We start from the raw sequence: 17,754 nt of genomic DNA, 5'->3' as shown, positions 1-17,754 counted from the left end.
GTGTGTTTGCAAGTGTGCAAATGTTTGAGTCACAGTGATCATATAGATGTTTCCCCAAAAAGGATCTGATCAAAATTTTTGAGACAACAGCCCTATTCCACTACTACTGGTGGTTAAATACTTCCCAGCAAAAAGTGCTTATCATTAATAGAATCTTTTTTTTAAATAAGCAGTTTAATTGAATACTTGCTAAAACCCTGTGTATAAAACATATATACAAACATAGTAAGAGTTACAGTTGATTTATTTTTTATTGAATGATTTCTAACAGATTCATGTTATAAAACAATATAACTTGTATGAAATTTCAGCTATTTTCAACACCATTTACAAAATCACTTTTTCTAATAATCTAGTCATTTATTCCCTTTGCATACTAGACAAGGGTATAACTTCTTATTACGGAAAATAATAACAAGTAAAATAACTTTGAACTCAGGCAGAATCAATGACTTGGGTTTGTTCCAGAAGAAGTGTATGTATCCTTGAAACTGCCAGGAAGAACAGCCCAGAAATCAGGGCTACAGCTCCTAAGTTTTATAGTGCACTCAGTTACAGATCACGAAAACCCTTTAAACACAGTGGCCTAAACTAACCCACTTATGTGTCCGGAAGATCCCCTGGAGGAGGAAATGGCAACCCACTGCAGTATTCATGCTGGGAAAATTCCATGGACAGAGGAGCCTGGTGGCTACAGTCCATGGGGTTGCCAAGAGCTGGACATGGCTAAGCAACTGAGCATAGCACAGCATCTCACAAGTCATTCTGCAAATATCTGTTCATCGAAGAGACAGTATTCAGGGCCTACTCTGAGTTTTGCCCCAGGGCGGTCACTGGACTCTTGTCTTCTGAGACTGCCATGATGGCCCAAGTGAGGATATAGCCTTGGTCCCTGGTAAAAACAATCAGAATTTTAAAAGAAAATTATATTCATAAATTATACTCATCTTGTTAAAAGGACACATATAAAAATCCCCTAATCAGAGAAGTCACCAATAATATGTCTATGGCCCTATTAAGAAAATAACTTCGTCAAGGGGATGAAAGGGCTTTTCCTTGAAAAAGACGTAGATTTCCTTGTCCAAAACTGTAACACCTCATTCATAGGAGATTGTGTGGCATAAAATGACGCAGGCTTTCAATACCTGATGGTTTATAACTTTTCAACAGTCTTCCCTATGCATACCTGAAAAGTCCATATTTTTAATACGAGTTAAAAACTTGAGATCTTAAAATGTTTCAACTTCCCTATTTTTAAACTAAATTTATTTCATAGAACAAAGTATTTCTCCCATAAATAAGAACACTTCAGTTGGTATTTTTAAGGCAGTAAAATAGTTAATAGTTTTATTTATAAATTTTTCTGTTCCTTGTAATTCTTAAAACAAACCTAAAAGTTTCTTAGACCCAACGGAAAACGCAATATAAACAAAGAGGGATAGCATAGGCTGAATGGGTCTATCTCAGAGTAGTACAGAGTGTGCTGTAAATTACTGCCTCAAATTTGATTGTAGCCATGTGATTGTCCACTTCTGTATATGCAGTTTCACATTTAATATGCAACCAGCACCCTATAAGCCTCTTTTTAGAGTAGGACCCTGAGAGTTAGTCCATTGAGGAATCACATAATATTTATGCTTGAAATTTTAAAGTGTCCAATCTTTAGAAAGGCAGAAAGAAACAAAACCTATCCCACAAATGAAACTTATCACCATGTAAAGAAGAATATACACTTGGCATTAAAGTACCCATCTAGTTTCAAGATGTATACCTACACATTTTTTAAAAATGTATGAATAGCTCCTAATTTTGAAAAAGGAAACATTAAAAATACTGAAATGCTACTGATAGGGTTCAAGTCCAGGCAAAACCTATGAAGTGATCTTTGCTACAATAAATCAAAACTGCTTTTCTCTGCCATGTCCGGATCATCGACGACCTCATTTCAGATATCTGTTAGCCGTGGGTACAACTGGCATCATCCCCATGCATCCAGAGGCAGATCTGGGCATACTTGAGGGGCGTGATGCGCACGGCCACGTTGTAGTCCTTCTGAACACCGTGCACGTCCACCCACTGGTGGCCGGAATAGATTGCGATGATTTTGCGTTTCCACCTCTTTTTGTCTGGCTCTTTCAGACGCAGATACACCCCGGAGCCAGTGGAGCCTGATTCGGCATCGCAGTATTGATAGAGGAGGTCATTGGACTCATCAGACACGCTGCAAAACCGGTAGACTAACTGATCTGCCCTGTCCTGATCAAAGCCTGAGAAGTGGATCATCCCACCAGGCAGCTTCTTGATGGTGGGGCTGACTCCCAGCTCCATGTATTTCTTCTTGTGAGGGCGCTTCAGCTCCAGAAGGGCGTAGTCATAGTCCAGGGCTGGGTCTCCGCTCTTTCCTCTCGCCCAGCCCTTGGGGATGTGGGTGTTCTTGACCCGGGTCCACTGGAAGGAGGGCCTCCCATCAGCAGCTCTCTGACCCCGAGCAGATCCCTTTCTCCTCCTTCCAGCCTTGGCTGTCTCCTTCAGACTGTCTTGGCTCCCCTCTCTTCCAGCACCACTCACTTCCCTCCTGTTCCTCCTAGACCCCCGACGTTTCTTGCCACCACCTTTATTTCTCATCTTCAGCAAGCCTACTCTTAGCTTTTTGCTGCCTTTGATGTAGTCGGTTCCATCGTGGACACAGTGGGCAGCGGTTAGGACATGGTTGGGAGAGATGAGAATGCCACTGCAGCCTGTGGAGAGCTTCACGGCCGTATTGAAAGGGAAATTGGTCAAGAATTTCTTGTCCAAGATGCTGAACCTGCTGTCGGTGCCGTACACCTGTCTCTTTCTTCTCACGGGTGCTCCTTGTGAGGTGAGGTTTTGAGTTGGCTCAGGGACCCAACCTTGAACTTTCACCCTGGTCAAGGTTCGGCTCCCATTCTCAAAGACAGTCTCGTAGGAGAGCGAGTCTTCCAGGTCAGAAAGACTGGGGGCTGGGAGATCTTTCTGGCATTCGATGCCACACACTCGATTTAACACCATCTTAGCATCTGCCTCAAAGGCGGGGCTGGTGAGATGGAAGGTCCTTTCACTGACAAGCCGGGGTATTTTTCTCACGTGCCACATAAAATCCTGTTCCATTTCAGATCCATCGATGAGGGTCCACCCAAGGGTGAAAAGCATCAACCCAAAGAGCATAGTTCCCATTGTTCTTCTATCTTGTCCTTTAAAACAGAGAAAGAAAGAAAAAAAAAAAAGAAGCTTTATACTTTTTGTCTTATCGGGGTATAGTTGCTTTACCCTGTTTTGTTAGTTTATGCTATACAACCACGTGAATCAGCCATCGGTATACATATGTCACCTCCCTCTTAGACCCTCACCCCCAGTCCCAGCTGCCTAGGTCCCCACAGAGCCCTGAGCTGAGTTCGCTGGGCTATACAGCAGGTTCCCACTAGCTATCCGTTTTACGCATGGCAGAGCACATACATTAGTCAGAAAGAAAAATAGGTGAATGCATCTATGTGGAATCTAGAAAAATGGTACAGATGAACCTTTACTGCTTTCTGTTTAAACGTTAATTACCATTCATTTGAATCTTGAGTCCTAAATGTAGCTTCACCACTAAGAGGAGTCCCTATTTTCACTGTACTTAGATTGTACTGAGATTAGATAAACACCATACTAGGCAGGCTCCTACAGACATCCAAAATCAATAAATCTGATTTCACTCAAACTGCCCTCCACCAGCACTAATCCCCATGCATCCCACCCCCGCCTACCATCTTCCCCTCTTCCTCTCCAGACAGCCCAACACAGGGGAGAAGAAGAAGAGGGGCAGATGGGGTCCTCCGGTGCCTAAGCCACACCCTCATCCTTCCAAGGTCTCCTGCAAGCTTATCTGCAGATGATTTAGAAATAAAGATAACGACAGATGTCTGACACTGTCCCTGAACTTAGCGTCTTAATAAAGGCACGGATCATAAATTCCTCATCTCTAGAATGTAAACGACTAGCACAGTGCTCAAAAAAGCATTCACTGGAAAAAATTTTTTTTTAAAAGGCCTTCACTAGAATACACTGTATTTCTCTGAATCACAGCTTGCAGACCAAGCTGATTGATGGTGCAATTGAAATCATTAAATAATAGAGCCTTCTCTGGCGGGCCAGTGATTATGACTTCACCACCTCCCCATCCCCACCCGCCGATGCAGGAGATTGGTCAGAGAGCTAAGATCACACATGCCTCCCAGACAAAAAAACAAAATGTAAAACAGAAGTGAGCCTGTTATACAGAGTGAAGTAAGTCAGAGAAAAACAACTATCATATACTAATGCATCTATATGGAATGCAGAAAAAGGGTGCTGATGCAGGTCAGGAATCGAATATTTGCAGGTCAGGAATAGAGATGCAGACATAGAGAACAGACTTTGGACACAGCAAGGGAAGGAGAGTGTGGGACGAATTACAAGAGTAACATTGAAACATACATTATCATATATAGCTCAGTTGGTAAAGAATCTGCCTGCAATGCAGGAGACCCCGGTTCGATTCCTGGGTCGGGACCATCCACTAGAGAAGGGATAGGCTACCTATTCCAGTCTTCTTGGGCTTGCCTTGTGGCTCAGCTGGTAAAGAATCCGCCTGAAATGCTGGAGACCTGGGCTCGATCCCTGGGTTGGGAGGATCCCCTAGAGAAGGGAAAGGCTACCCACTCCAGTATTCTGGCCTGGAGAATTTCATGGACTGTATAGTCCATGAGGTGGCAAACAGTCAGACACGACTGAGAGGAAAAAAGAAAAAATGGGAAGTTGCTGTATCACACAAGGAACTCAACAGAGTACTCTGTAATAGCCTGGAAAAGTGGGATGGGGTCGGGAGGAGGTTCAAGAGGGAGGGGACATATATACACTTATGGCTGATTAGCGTTGTATGGAGGAAGCCAACACAATATTGTAAAACAACTATCCTCCAAATAAAAATAAATTTTAAAAAAGTTTAATACAACAAACATCATTAAAAAAAAACTTCAAAAATGGTCTACATTTAAAAATTTTTTTAATTCATCAGATAATATTCTAAAATATTCAGTAGAAGTTTTAGAAATAAATAAAGGCGCTCCTTCACTATTGAGCTGCTTTGATTTTTTTACAAGCAGAACCCCTTGTCATAAAGAGTACACAGCACAGGCTGTTTTATTCGAAAATAAGAAAAATGTACCCTGTTCTTTTTAAAAACGAAGTTGTGCTTGGAACTACCACCCAAGCAAAGCAATATACAAAAATGCATTATAGTGGCATTTTACTGGATATTAAAATTGTTAAGAATTTATGGAGCACAGGCGATTGTCGTGGATTTACCACTTGGGGGAGCACGATCGTGATTAAATCATAGGTTTAATGGGACCCTTTCATCATGGGTCTCATCATCTGAGAGCCATTGAAAGTTTCCAGTACTTGGCGAATTGTGTAATATCTCGTCTATTATTTACATCTTCCTCTCTCTCTTCCTGCTTCCCTGGGTTTGCTGGTATGTAAATCTCTTCCTAGAACTGCTGTTTGTCAGTTATTGCTTTGTGAGAGTAAGGGGAAGTGTAACATTCTTTGGAGCAGCAATTTGGAAATTTGTGAGCTATGTTCCAAGTTGTGTTTAACTAATAGTTAACACATCCAGGCTTAGCAAATGCTTTGTACTCTGTATAAAGCAGAGTCAGGTCAAGGTTAGTTTATGCCTACAATACATTCACTGTCACGGCTTTCTGATAAGCTTTTGCATGGAAAAGAAAGTTAATACAGAATGTCAGGAATGGCCCACAAACCAGGGTACACCCCTAAGATCCTGAGCACTGGCAGGAAAAGCAAAAGTTGCCTCTGATGCAGAGCCAAATAAGGGCATCTCGTGACACAACAGAGTTCATCTTGCCATATCCAAGTATGGAATTTTATTAAAAAACTAATAACATTCTTCTGGTAAAACAAAAACTTATACGACATTAACCTCTTTGTTGTTTAAAGATGATCTGTTCATCAAAACATGATATAATTATTTTGAATCATTATATATTAAAACATCTTAAGCAAGTTTAGAATAATCTTTACTTCTACTTTAGAATAAGCTTTACCATTTTTTTTCTGTTTGCTCACACTTGAATGCTAAGTAATCGTGATTCTGGTGAATATTAAACTGCATTGTTTGCCTAATAGCTTGTACTTTATTTTGGAGACAGGGCATTCTTCTGTAGACTGATGGTTATTGTCCCCCAAATCAGTAAAGTATACTTCAGAAAAAATCCACACTCATGTACAATATTTTCTAATCATTACCATGGCAAATTTGATTTTATACAAAACAGTAATTACATTGTTAATGATTTTGTTGAACCACTTAATATTTTGTAGCTCCTATGCAGGTTTCATAATGAATAAGGCTAACAGTTCAGTAACTACTGAGATCTTGAAATTATATGTTTTATTGGGTAGTTCCCAAGATGAAAAGTTGTCTTTCCCTCAAAAAGAAATGCTAAAATCAGTTATTTGCTGCCTCTTAGTTTATCAACAGACCAAAGCAGATGATTTTTTAAAAAGATACATATATATTTTTTTATCTATTTGATCCTTAGCAAAATGTCAAACAAAATTTTTGGTATAGGAAATATTTTTAAAAATTATTTTAAGTTAGCCCTACATGATAAGAGCCATTCATTGTATACTTAATATATGATTGCACTAAAGACTGAGTCAGCCAATTATCTTCATTTAAAAACTACAGAGAATCACGTTGTACATTTTGACATTTGATAATAGTGATCTGTGGAGTAATAAATGTGTCAAAGGCATTCCCAAGCAAAAGAAAGAGCCTCTAAATCTGGGTACTGTGGTATTGCTCACATATTTCTGTTTTTGTTTTCAGTACTGTTTAATTTAGCCTTGCAAGTTTTCAGCTACTTAGGACTTAGGCAGAATGCAAATACTGAATTATAATTGACAAGATGGTTTTTTACTATGCAAATCACTGAACTGGAATATGAATCAAGTTCCCCTGTTCTTTACCAAATAAAACATGTGCCCTATGCATTAATTCTGTAGGCAGACTTTTAAGAGCCACATGTAATGGTTAATTTTATGTGCTAACTTGACTGGGCCAGAAGTTGCCCAGATATTTTGTCTAATATTGTCCTGGGTATGTTTGGGAGGGTGTCTCTGGATGAAATTAACATTTGAATTAGTAGACTAAGGTAAGCAGATTGCCCTCCCTAATGTGGGTGGGCCTCATCCAATCAGTTGAAGGCCTAAATAGAACAATAAGGCAGACCCTCCTGTGAATAATGAGGAACTCCTCCTTCCTGACTGCTCTGAGCAGGGACACTGTTTGTTGTTTTTTTCCCCTGTCTTTGGCTTCAAAATGAAACACAAACCACTCAAAAGAATATTTTTAGTTTGTTAGTAGGATTCTATACTTGCATGTTGCAGAATAAACTCTGTCACATCAAGGAATGCCCAGGTTGTAGTCCTCAAACCAGCAGTGTCAGCACCCCCTAGGAACCTGTTAAAAATGCTCATTCTCAGGACCCGACCCAGACCTACTGTTCAAAACTCTCCAGGAGGGATGTGGGTTCCCAGCTATGTATGTTTTAACCAGCCCTCCAGGCAACTCTGATACTCACTACAGTTTCAGAACCGCAGCAGCTTGAGATCCTCCTCAGAAGGTTTTTCCAGGGATGACTGCATAACCAGGTTCCACATGACCCCTGCTTCCTCATTGTGTACAAAGTAAATTTATTCTGAACTTCACGCTTTCCCTGTGTTAGCAACAGCTGTTACAGAAAGATCCCCTCAAGTAGGAAATGACATCCCATTCCAGCATTCTTGTCTGGGAAATTCCATGGTCAGAGGAGCCTGGTAGACTACAGTCCATGGGGTCTTAAGGAGTTGGACATGACTTAGCAATGAAACAACAACAACAATATTGGAAGATTCAGCCTTTGGTAGGGAAAAAAAACATACTTTCATGTAAGTGATTTAATAATATATCTGAAAATATTCAAATTCAGTAGGTTTGTCTGCAATGGCTCCAACATCCAATGCTACAGATGATGCAAGAGCATCAGTTGGCCAGCCCTGGCCGGTGCCTTTTGAAGGACTCAGCTGCAGCATAGCACAGGAATGAAAGCCATGCCCACATCTATCCTTGGGCATGGGAAGGGCAGAACCTTGTCATATGACCTCAGAATCACAGTAATAAAGGACATGGGTTTAGTCTAATTTGGCCTGTAATTTCAAATTGGACAAGTGTCTCAGGACACTTTCTTTTAGAAAATCTAAGTTTGTCTCGTGGTAAAATGTCAGTGTAGTGTAAATGATAGCTCTTACTGATAGAGCAAGCCACGGCTCAATGGATACATGTACAGACACCCGTCATCCCAGAAGCACTAACTAAAGAGACACGGCCCCGGCTGTGGAGCAGCTATAGTATTTTGAAGGCTTTAATGTCTCTTGTTTTCCCTCAACCTCCTCCTTTTTCCTGTCTTCCATTGTAATTGTGACCTTCCCTGTCACTTTCCAGATGGCTTGGATTTGGGGCTTCAAATTCTAGTTTTGGTTAATGAAAGTGAGGTTGCAGTTATGGTCCTCACCATGAGTCAGTGTACACATAGCTGATTATGGGTTGGACCATGGAGATGGATGGAGCGAAAGGGAATTAGGAAAAAAGGAATACCAGCATTTGTAGACAAACTTTTACTGATGGAGCAGATAGTATTCCACATTTGTACCTGGTCTATACTGTTAACAGAAATAACCACCTGTAACTACAGGGGATTAGTTTGCTCTTGCTTTTGTTTGTTTCCTCACTTATGCTTTCTTAGAAATGTGAATGCTGATAAGTATTTAGAATATTTGGATTTCTTTACCAGCATGGTAGTTATAAGGGCAGACCAAGGAGTAAGAAGACCTGGGCTAAGTCTCATCTTCACCACTTATTAGGCATCTGAATTTGGGCAGTTCATTAAGATCAATGAAGTTTCTGTTTCTTCATCTGCAAAGTGGAGATAATAGTAATTTCAACTTCATAATTGTGAGAATTAAATATATTGATATATGCAAAGAATTACCATTGAGCCCAGAGCATAGACACATTCAGTTATAAGTTCTTTTATATTGGGTTGGCCTAAAAGTTCTTGCAGGTATTTCCATACACAGTTATGGAGAAACCAAAGCTTTTGGCCAACCCGATAGTTATTATTCTACTTTAGTAGGTAAATTAATATCACTTTAAAACAGTTAATTATATAAGGCAAAGTTATAGCACTTTTGGTTTTCTAAAAAGTCAATTTTATCCTCAAATATTTTTATTTCAGGATAGTTTCTCACACACTCTGAAAATTCCCTTTTTCTTTGTTTTGGTTTTTGTTCAAGGACAGCTTCATTTTAGAGAAGTCCCAAATGAATGCTTTCCTAATTACTCATTTCTATGAATATCTGTGGCTTTGTAATATATTTTTCTCATTGCTATTAAACTTAAGTGTAATTAAACATTACCCAGCCACAGAACATTTGAGTTGCATTTCCTATGTATTATTTTAAGCCTGGACCTACCCTAAGAATTCTGGAACTGCAACAGGCCTTCAACCCAAAAAGAAACAGTCAATAGCAAAATAATTACTCTGAGGGAGCAATTTACAATGAAAACAAAACCAAACTTTTCAAGTGAACCTATTCTAAAGTATATAGCATAGCATGACATAATAATATTCTCAGGCTCAGTTTCTCTTTTATTTTTTGGTTTGTTACCCTTTAAAGTTTACATTTTAACTTAAGTAGGGCAGGCAGATGAGGGAAAGATGAGATGCTTGCTCACCATATTAAATATTTTGAATGAGGTTTTTTTCTGTATATGAACAAGAGCTGATTTACCATCAAAGATCTGTACCAGGTCATAGAGTCACTAACTTGGTCCTTTCTATTCACCTGGTCCCTTGTAATAGACAGGGAGGTAGTTGTCCAAGTTCATGTGTATAGTTTGCGGCCATGGGACATTATTTTGCATTAATCTGTCAAACACTTTGTGGGGGCTCAGTCAGATCAATGGCCTTGTAGGACCAACATCAGCTTCTACCTTCATGAATGTTTGGACATAGCAATGACTGCATAATCACTTTTGACAACTTCCCTGTCTTTTATCTAGCCATTCGTGATCCCAGCCACCTGCTCCTCCCAGCACCACTGCCTACACTCACACACGTGCATAAATGTGAAAACACACTCCAGCCATCTCTCTTCCTCCACTTTCATTCTCCCCCTGCTCAGTCAAGACTGACACACGAGGGACAGACATCATGGTCTGGATCTGCAAACAGAACTGCTGGCTGAGGCAAAAGGCCGGGGCAGGAGAGGAGAGGCATTACTAGTGATAGCAGCCAGCCAGAAAGTGAGCATTAACTGCGTTAGGTTTTAGAGAATACTTGTAAAACTTTCATATTTCACTTTCGTGTATGCACAGGAGACTCGGTATTTTATAAAGTTCAATTCCCGGTGCCGTGAAGCCCCCAGAGAAGGTCAGACACTAACTAGAGCACTGAAATGGAGGCAACATTTAAGCTAAAAAGTGTGAGATCAGGATGACAGGAAAAGGAATAGGGTTCAATGTGTGACCAAGAGGGACAGTGAGAACTGGGGTGCTTCAAGGATGGTGGAGGCAGTGGGGTCTGAAGTCAAACCAATTTAAGTCCACTTGTGACTTCTTAGCACTATGATCCGTGAGGATCACTTAATCTCCCCAAACCTTATTTTCTACAGTTGTTCAACAGGGAATAATACTTTGGAGTATTTTTGTGAGACACGAATATCATTATGTTGGTGCAAAAGTAATTGCGGTTTTGCATCATTGAACTTGGCCATTTGATATTGGAATACATTCTTAAATAAATGTGGTTATGTTATACATCATTTTAATGTGCATTTCTCGCTTTGTTTTTTTGCTAATAAAATTACTTGCTGTTTATTTTATATTTATTTTAGACTATAGAAATGATGTCTAAAATGTCATGTCTGCCATATTCACTTGACCTCTCACCAACCACCTACCACTTTTTCAAGCATCTCAACAACTTTTTGCAGGGAGAACACTTCCACAACCAGCAGGAGGCAGAAAATACTTTCCAGGAGTTTATCAAACCCCAAAGCACAGATGTTTACGCTACAGGAATTAGCAAACTTACTTCTTGTTGGCAAAAATGTGTTGATTCTAACGGTTCCTATTGTGATTAATAAAGATGCATTTGTGCCTGGCTATAATGATTTAAAATTCACAGTCTGAAAACTGCAATTACTTTTGTACCAACCTATACATAAACACAATGCCCAGAGAACAGTAAGCCCTCAGCAAATGGCAGCAATTATTATTAGAATCAAACACTAAGAGTCAAAACAGTGGTAAATATTTATGAAGGATTTCATGCATCTCTGACTGTTGGGGACCTCACCACAGTACGCCAAGTACAGGCCGACCTCATCTCATTGCGCTTCACTTCAATTCACAGATACTGTGATTTTTACAAGTTGCCACATGGCAACCCCGCACTGAACAACTCTAGGTGCATTTTTCCAACAGCATTTGCTCATTCTGTGTCTCTGTGTCACGTTTTGGTAATCCTTTATTATTTGTTACAGTGATCTGTGATTGGTGATCTTTTGAGGTTCTTATTGTCATTGTGTCGGGGGCACCACAGACCACATGCACATAAGACAGTGAACTTAGTAAGTCTTGCGTGTGTCCCGACTGCTCCACTGACTGCCCTCTCCCCCAGCTCTCTCCCTCTCCTCAGGTCTCCCTATTCCCCAAGACACAGTTTGAAATTAGGCCAATTCATAACCCTACAATGGCCTCGAAGCATTCAAGGGAAAAAAGAAGAGTTGCATATTGCACCTTAAATCAAAAGCTAGAAATAATTAAGCTTCATGAGGAAGGCATGTGGAGAGCGGATACCATCGGCTGAAAGCTAGGCTTCTGGGCCAGTGAGCCAAGTTGGGAACTCAAGGGAAAAGTTCTTGAAGGAAATTAAAAGAACTACTCCAGTGTACACGTGAATGATAAGAAAGCAAAACAGCCTTATTTGTGATAGGGAGAAAGTTTTAATGGTCTGGCCAGAAGAGCAGACCAGCCACCACATTCTTTTACTCCAAAGCCTCAGTCAGGAGCAGGGTACTAACTCTCTTCAATTCTGTGAAGGTTGAGAGAAGTGAGGAGGATACAGAAAAAACTCTGAAGCTAGCAGAGGCTGTTTCACGAGGTTTAAAGAAAGAAGTCATCTCCACAACCTCAAAGTGCAAAGTGACACAGCAAATACTGATGTAGGAGCCACAGCAAGTTATCCAGAATATCTAGTTAAGATAATTCATGAAGGTGGCTACACTGACAGACAAATGTTCGATGCAGATGAAACAGCCTCCCTATTGGAAGAAGATGCCGTTGGACTTTGATATCTAGAGAGCAATCAATGCTTGGCTTCAAAACTTCAAAGGACAGGCTGACCCTCTTGTTAGGTGCTAATACAGCTGGTGACTTTCAGCTGAAGCCAATGCTTGTTTATCATCCTGAAAATCCTACAGCCCTTAAAAATGAGGCTAATTTACTCTGCCTGGGCTCTATCAGTGGAACAGCAAAACCTGGATGATGGTACATTTCTCTACGACACGGTTTGCTGAATAGTTTAAGCCCACTGTTGAGACCTACTCTCAGAAAAGAGATTCCTTTCAAGATATTACTGCTCATTGATTTTCAATTTTGAGAACTGTAAGTTATGTTTTCCTTGATAATGCACAAATGTTTGTAAGAGATGAACTGATTCTAAGTAACTGAATCTAATTAAAATGGAATCTTAACCCAGATAAAAAATATTGCTGCTCATTGATGTACCTGATCACCCAGGAGCTCTGAGAGAGATGAACACAAAATGCATATTGTTTTCATACCTGCTAATACAACATCCATCTTGCAGCCCACAGATCAAGGAGTCATTGTGACTTCCAAGTCTTATTATTTAAGAAATGCATTTCATAAAGCTACAGCTGCCACAGATAGTAATTCCTCTGATGAATATGGGCAAAGTCAGTTGAACACTTCTGGAAAGGAGACACTATTGTGGGTACCATTAAGAACATTCGTGATTCATGGAAAGAAGTCAACATACTAACACAGTTTGAAAGAAACTGATTCTCATAGCTGACTTTGAGGGGTTCAGGTCTTCAGTAGAGAAAGTGGGTCAGGTGTGGTGGAAACAGCATAGGGGAACTAGAAGGAGAGGTGGAGCCTGAAGACGTGACTGAATTACTGCAATCTCATGAAAAACTTTAATAGATGGAAGAGTTGCTTCTTACAGATGAGCAAAGAATGTAATTTCTTGAGATGGTGAAGATGCTCTGAAGACTGTGGAAATGACAACAATGGATTTAGAATATTACATGAACTTAGTTGATAAAGCAGCAGCAGCGTTTGAGCGGACTGACTCCAGTTTTGAAAGTTCTCTAGGTGGGTAAAATGCTATCAAACAGCATTGCATGCTGCAGAGAAAGCGTTCCCAAAGGAAGGGTCAATGAACGCAGCAAACTTCATTGTTGTCTTATTTTAAGAAACTGCCACAGCCGCCCCAGGCTTCAGCAACCACCACCCTGCTCAGTCAGCAGCCATCAGCATCAAGGCAGGAGCCTCCACCAGCAAAAAGATGGACTTGCTTAAGCTCAGATGATGGTTAGCATTTTTAGCAATAAAGTATTTTTCAGCTGTTATATGCATTGTTTTTTAGACATAATGCTACCACACGGTTAGTAGACTACAGTAACTTTTATATGCATTGGGGTACCTTGCTTTATTGCAAAATCCGCTTCTTTGTGGTGATCTAGAACTAAAGCCACAGTATCTCCAAGTTATGCCTGTAACAGCTCCCAAGAGAGCCACACCTTAATCTCCAGGACCTGTGCCTGTGTTCCTTACTTGGTAAAGGAGACTTTGCAGATGTGATTTAGTTAAGGATTATGTGATGAGATTAGCTTGGGTTACCCAGGTGAGCACAATGTAATCACTTTTATAAGAAGTGGACAGGAGGGTCAAGAACTGTGAAGAAGCTGTGAAGTTGGAGGTAGAGGTCAGGGTGGGCGGAATTATAAGCTACAAACTGCGGGTGGCGTCTAGATCTTGCAAACGGTAAGGAGACATTCTCTCCTGGAACTTCCAGGAAAAAACTGCAACCGCTTTGACCCTCTTTGTACTTCGGGCCTCCAGAACTATAAAGGTAATGTGTCGTTTTATGTCACTGAGTTTTTAGCAGTTTGTTACAGCAGCAGTAGGAAATGAATACACCCAGGTAAAAAAATTTTTGGATTGTCTGCCTTGGATGTTTAGAAAGGAAGAAGTAATAGGGGAAAAAACTGTCTGGGTCAGAGAGGTAAACATAAATGAAAAGTTTCATTTTTAGAAAAATTATATAACACGCAATTTTAGAACTAAACCTTGAAGATTATGATAAAACACTACAGTGACATGGAGTAGTATTTCTAGGCTGACTGGAGAACTGGAACCAGGTAGATAAATTTGTTTATTCAACAAAAGCATACAGTGTTTACAATCCTATGCATCGTTTCAAAGCCTCTTCCCTTGTTTAAGAAGCTCTGCGATAAATCCTCTTTAGTCTTTAAGTTGAACTTAAAACCTTCTAAGATATCTTTCAACATTAACGTTCTAGCTTAAATCACAAAGGAAAAAACACAAGTCACTTCCTTATCAGCGAGCCTCAAGCAGTTTAAATTCCTAGACTCCTAGAGTAGGAACTTGCGTGCTATCCCTATTGCTACCACTAGGAGGCGAAGCTAGCCTGCTGTCTAATCTAAGATCTCACATTTAAATGGTTTACATTCATTAAGCTACAAAATCAAATTTAGTTTAAAAAAAACATGTAGGATTCATGGGACGGGGAGAAGTCTAACTGGTTAATAATATACTAGGTTGTTGTCACATGTGGAATTGATCACATTTAGAAAACCCACCTCCAAGCCACAGAGCCCATCCTGAGGAGCTGTGGGGCTGATGATGATGTCTACAGCCAGATAACCTTCTGGCAGGTGGGTTCCCAAAACCTCTGCCGTGTCAGCACCCTTCCAGTGTGATCTCCAGTGCCGCTAAACAATCCCCAAAGGTGCGGCAGTTCACTTCAGCATGAAAAATCTCCAGCCTGCCAAATTTTTCACATGTCTACCAAAGACTTCGTAATCCATTTCTAAAGGGTAAGCTTGCCTATGCTAAAAATAAATGGCAAGGAACTGACAATGTGCCAGTTTCTGTTCAAAATACGATAGCACCATCGTCAAGTTTAGTTTCAGGAATGAGACAGAATAATTAATGTCTGCTTAAAATTTTTGGCAGTAGTGGAGGGAAAGGAAGACGGTAAAGTTACACAGTTGATTATTTTACAGTAACCCACAACTTCTGTTTCTCATCACAATAAAAAAAGAAAAAACTCCTCTTTGTTTTTTAAGTTATTTTTCCAGGACCTGTACACTTCAATTTGTGCAAAGCATATGCTGTGTGTAAATCGAATTTGGGGTGAAAGGCACTAAGGAAGCCCCGAAGGGAAGCCTCTGCTCACTCTCACCCACTGACATAGGAAATGTACAGCATATGGCTCCCGACTTGTTTTCTATCTTGCAAGTTGGCCTTTGAAAGCAAAGCCTATCTGTGACTGCATTAGGTTTGCTACTCTTCAGGCTTTAAAGCATCTTATGATCTCTGTATTTTTAGCTAAGCAAACATCTGTTAAAGTTTCTAAAGCTTTTGAAAATATTCTAGTTAAGCAAAGTCATAAAATAATAACTTTCATACTTTGCTATTTCCAACCTCTCATCTCAGATTTCTCATGTGCAAAGTTAACCCAGTGAGGTAGCTTCAGTCTCCGAAATTCTGAATATCATCCCACTGTTAAAATGCAATATGCTTGCCATGGATAGTTGAGCATTGGGCAAAGATAAATAATTAACTCACATTAGCAATTGATTATTTTAACACAATGAGTACCTTCTATGTGCCAAGCACTAGACTAAACAATCTCACATTTGAAAATACAGAGAAGATTCTTAAAAGCCCAACAGTTGCTGAGCTGTCTGGAGGAAAAATAAGAAAGAGTATCCATGACCAACTTCTTCTCACATTAAACGAGCTCTTCTAGTATTTCCTAATAAAAATAAAATTCCATATGATGCTGGGGCACTACTTTCAGGCTGAGATGTCTTATTTGGCAGGAATTTTAACCTTCTCTCTTCTAAATTATAAACCAGATTCTAAGCATAGTTCTCCAGGCAACAGCACATGACTTTTACAATTCTCTGTGGAGACAGACACACTTGGGATAAAATGAGAATTAATTTCAGAAGTGAGAAAGGTTAATAGGGGAGAAAAACCACCTAGATAGGATATGCAGCTTCTTTCAAATCAATGACAGTGTGAAAAGGTCAGAGGAATCAGGCAGGAAGTGTTTCTACAACTTTTCAAAAAAAAAAATTTATGACAGAAAATATCAAAAGTAGAGGGAAAACTATGAAATAGAAAATTATAACTCCTCCATGCCCATCACCCTGCAGCAACAACTACCAATATTTTGCCAATCTTGTTCCAGTGGTCTCCCCCCACGCCCCACTTTTTTTTTTTGCTAGAGTTTTTTAGAGCAAGTCCAGGACTTTTCAATTTCATTTCATCTTCTCACTTTAGAATGTTTTCCACTGCTCCTTTCGCTGACCTGTGCAACCAAGTTGATGAGAGAGCAAGAGATTCCTAGCTTTCATAGTAACCCTGCCAAAGAGGCTTTCAACCAGAGTAGACCTTCCAGGAATGCATTTTACACCTTTTTCAATGGCATCTGTTAATAATCATAAAAATAAAGAGGGTCCCCTCTGGTAGTGCTTAAGTAAAAAGAATTCCATTTATATTCCAATGCAAACACTTTTACTGTTAAATATTAACGGTGCAGAGGCCAGCACAAAGAATTGCTTACTTGCAAGAGCCGTTCTTTGATGGCTTAAAAGTGCTAAGTTTGATCTCTACCTTTAGCGCCCTTCAAAGGCGCTCTCCCTGGGGTGGGTCCTGCGTTTCTCAGGAACACTTCTAGGTTCTGGGGTCTCGCCCTTTCTTGGGGGAAAAGGGGGTTGCTGAGGTGTCTCCATCCTTACCTGCGAAGCTTCCTCGGTCCTCGGGCGCTGCCCAGCTCGAATCAAAGTGTCCCTAAGGCGGTGACCAACGCTGGCGAGGCAGGAGAGTGGGGTGGGGCTCCGGGACAGCGCGAGTCGGAGCCGGGGCGCCCGGCCGCCGTCCGCCAGCACCGCCGGGAGACTGTGGGGAGGTGGGCGGCGAGCTGAGCGCCACGGCCGCGAGATGGGAGGGGAAAGGGGGCGTGGATGCGGGCGGACGCTGGGAGAGGTGAGGGGAGAGGAGGCGGCGGGAGGCGAAGGGGAAGCAAGAGAGACGCAGGCCTGGGGAGGGTTTACTAAGAGTTGCGCCTCTCACACCAGCATCTCTGCCCCCCAACATTAGAAAAAATTCACGAGTGAGTTCATAAGGGCTGTCTGTCGCTCTGATCGTCTGCAGCCCTTAAACAGTATCCAGAAGACACTCCCAAGTGTGTGTTTGGTGGAACTGGGGGTGATCAGGACTGTTTGTGTCCCAGTCCCCAGGCACGAATTCAGACGCCAGCTGTCTAGAAGAACCAGGGCCGTTTCCACAACCCCATCCCA

At 40.9% G+C, this 17,754-nt stretch overlaps 1 protein-coding gene across 1 annotated transcript; it reads right to left on the bottom strand.

Annotated features, from left to right (window-relative positions):
* Positions 1-226: 226 nt before the first annotated feature.
* PRSS35 (serine protease 35) lies at positions 227-17,352 on the bottom strand. Its single transcript, XM_061131599.1, has 2 exons — positions 17,194-17,352; positions 227-3,212 (listed from the first exon to the last, which is right to left on the bottom strand). Exon 2 carries the CDS (start codon positions 3,193-3,195, stop codon positions 1,957-1,959), a length of 1,239 nt encoding a protein of 412 aa, XP_060987582.1. The 5' UTR covers positions 3,196-3,212; positions 17,194-17,352; the 3' UTR covers positions 227-1,956.
* Positions 17,353-17,754: the final 402 nt, after the last annotated feature.

The sequence above is a fragment of the Dama dama genome, chromosome 28 (genome assembly GCF_033118175.1).
Source record: "Dama dama isolate Ldn47 chromosome 28, ASM3311817v1, whole genome shotgun sequence".
Lineage (NCBI taxonomy): Eukaryota > Metazoa > Chordata > Mammalia > Artiodactyla > Cervidae > Dama > Dama dama.
This window is presented reverse-complemented; position numbering and strand designations above follow the sequence as displayed.

Coding starts and splice junctions, on each gene's coding strand:
- PRSS35 (XM_061131599.1), bottom strand. CDS start 3,195: ATGGGAACTATGCTCTTTGGGTTGATGCTTTTCACCCTTGGGTGGACC.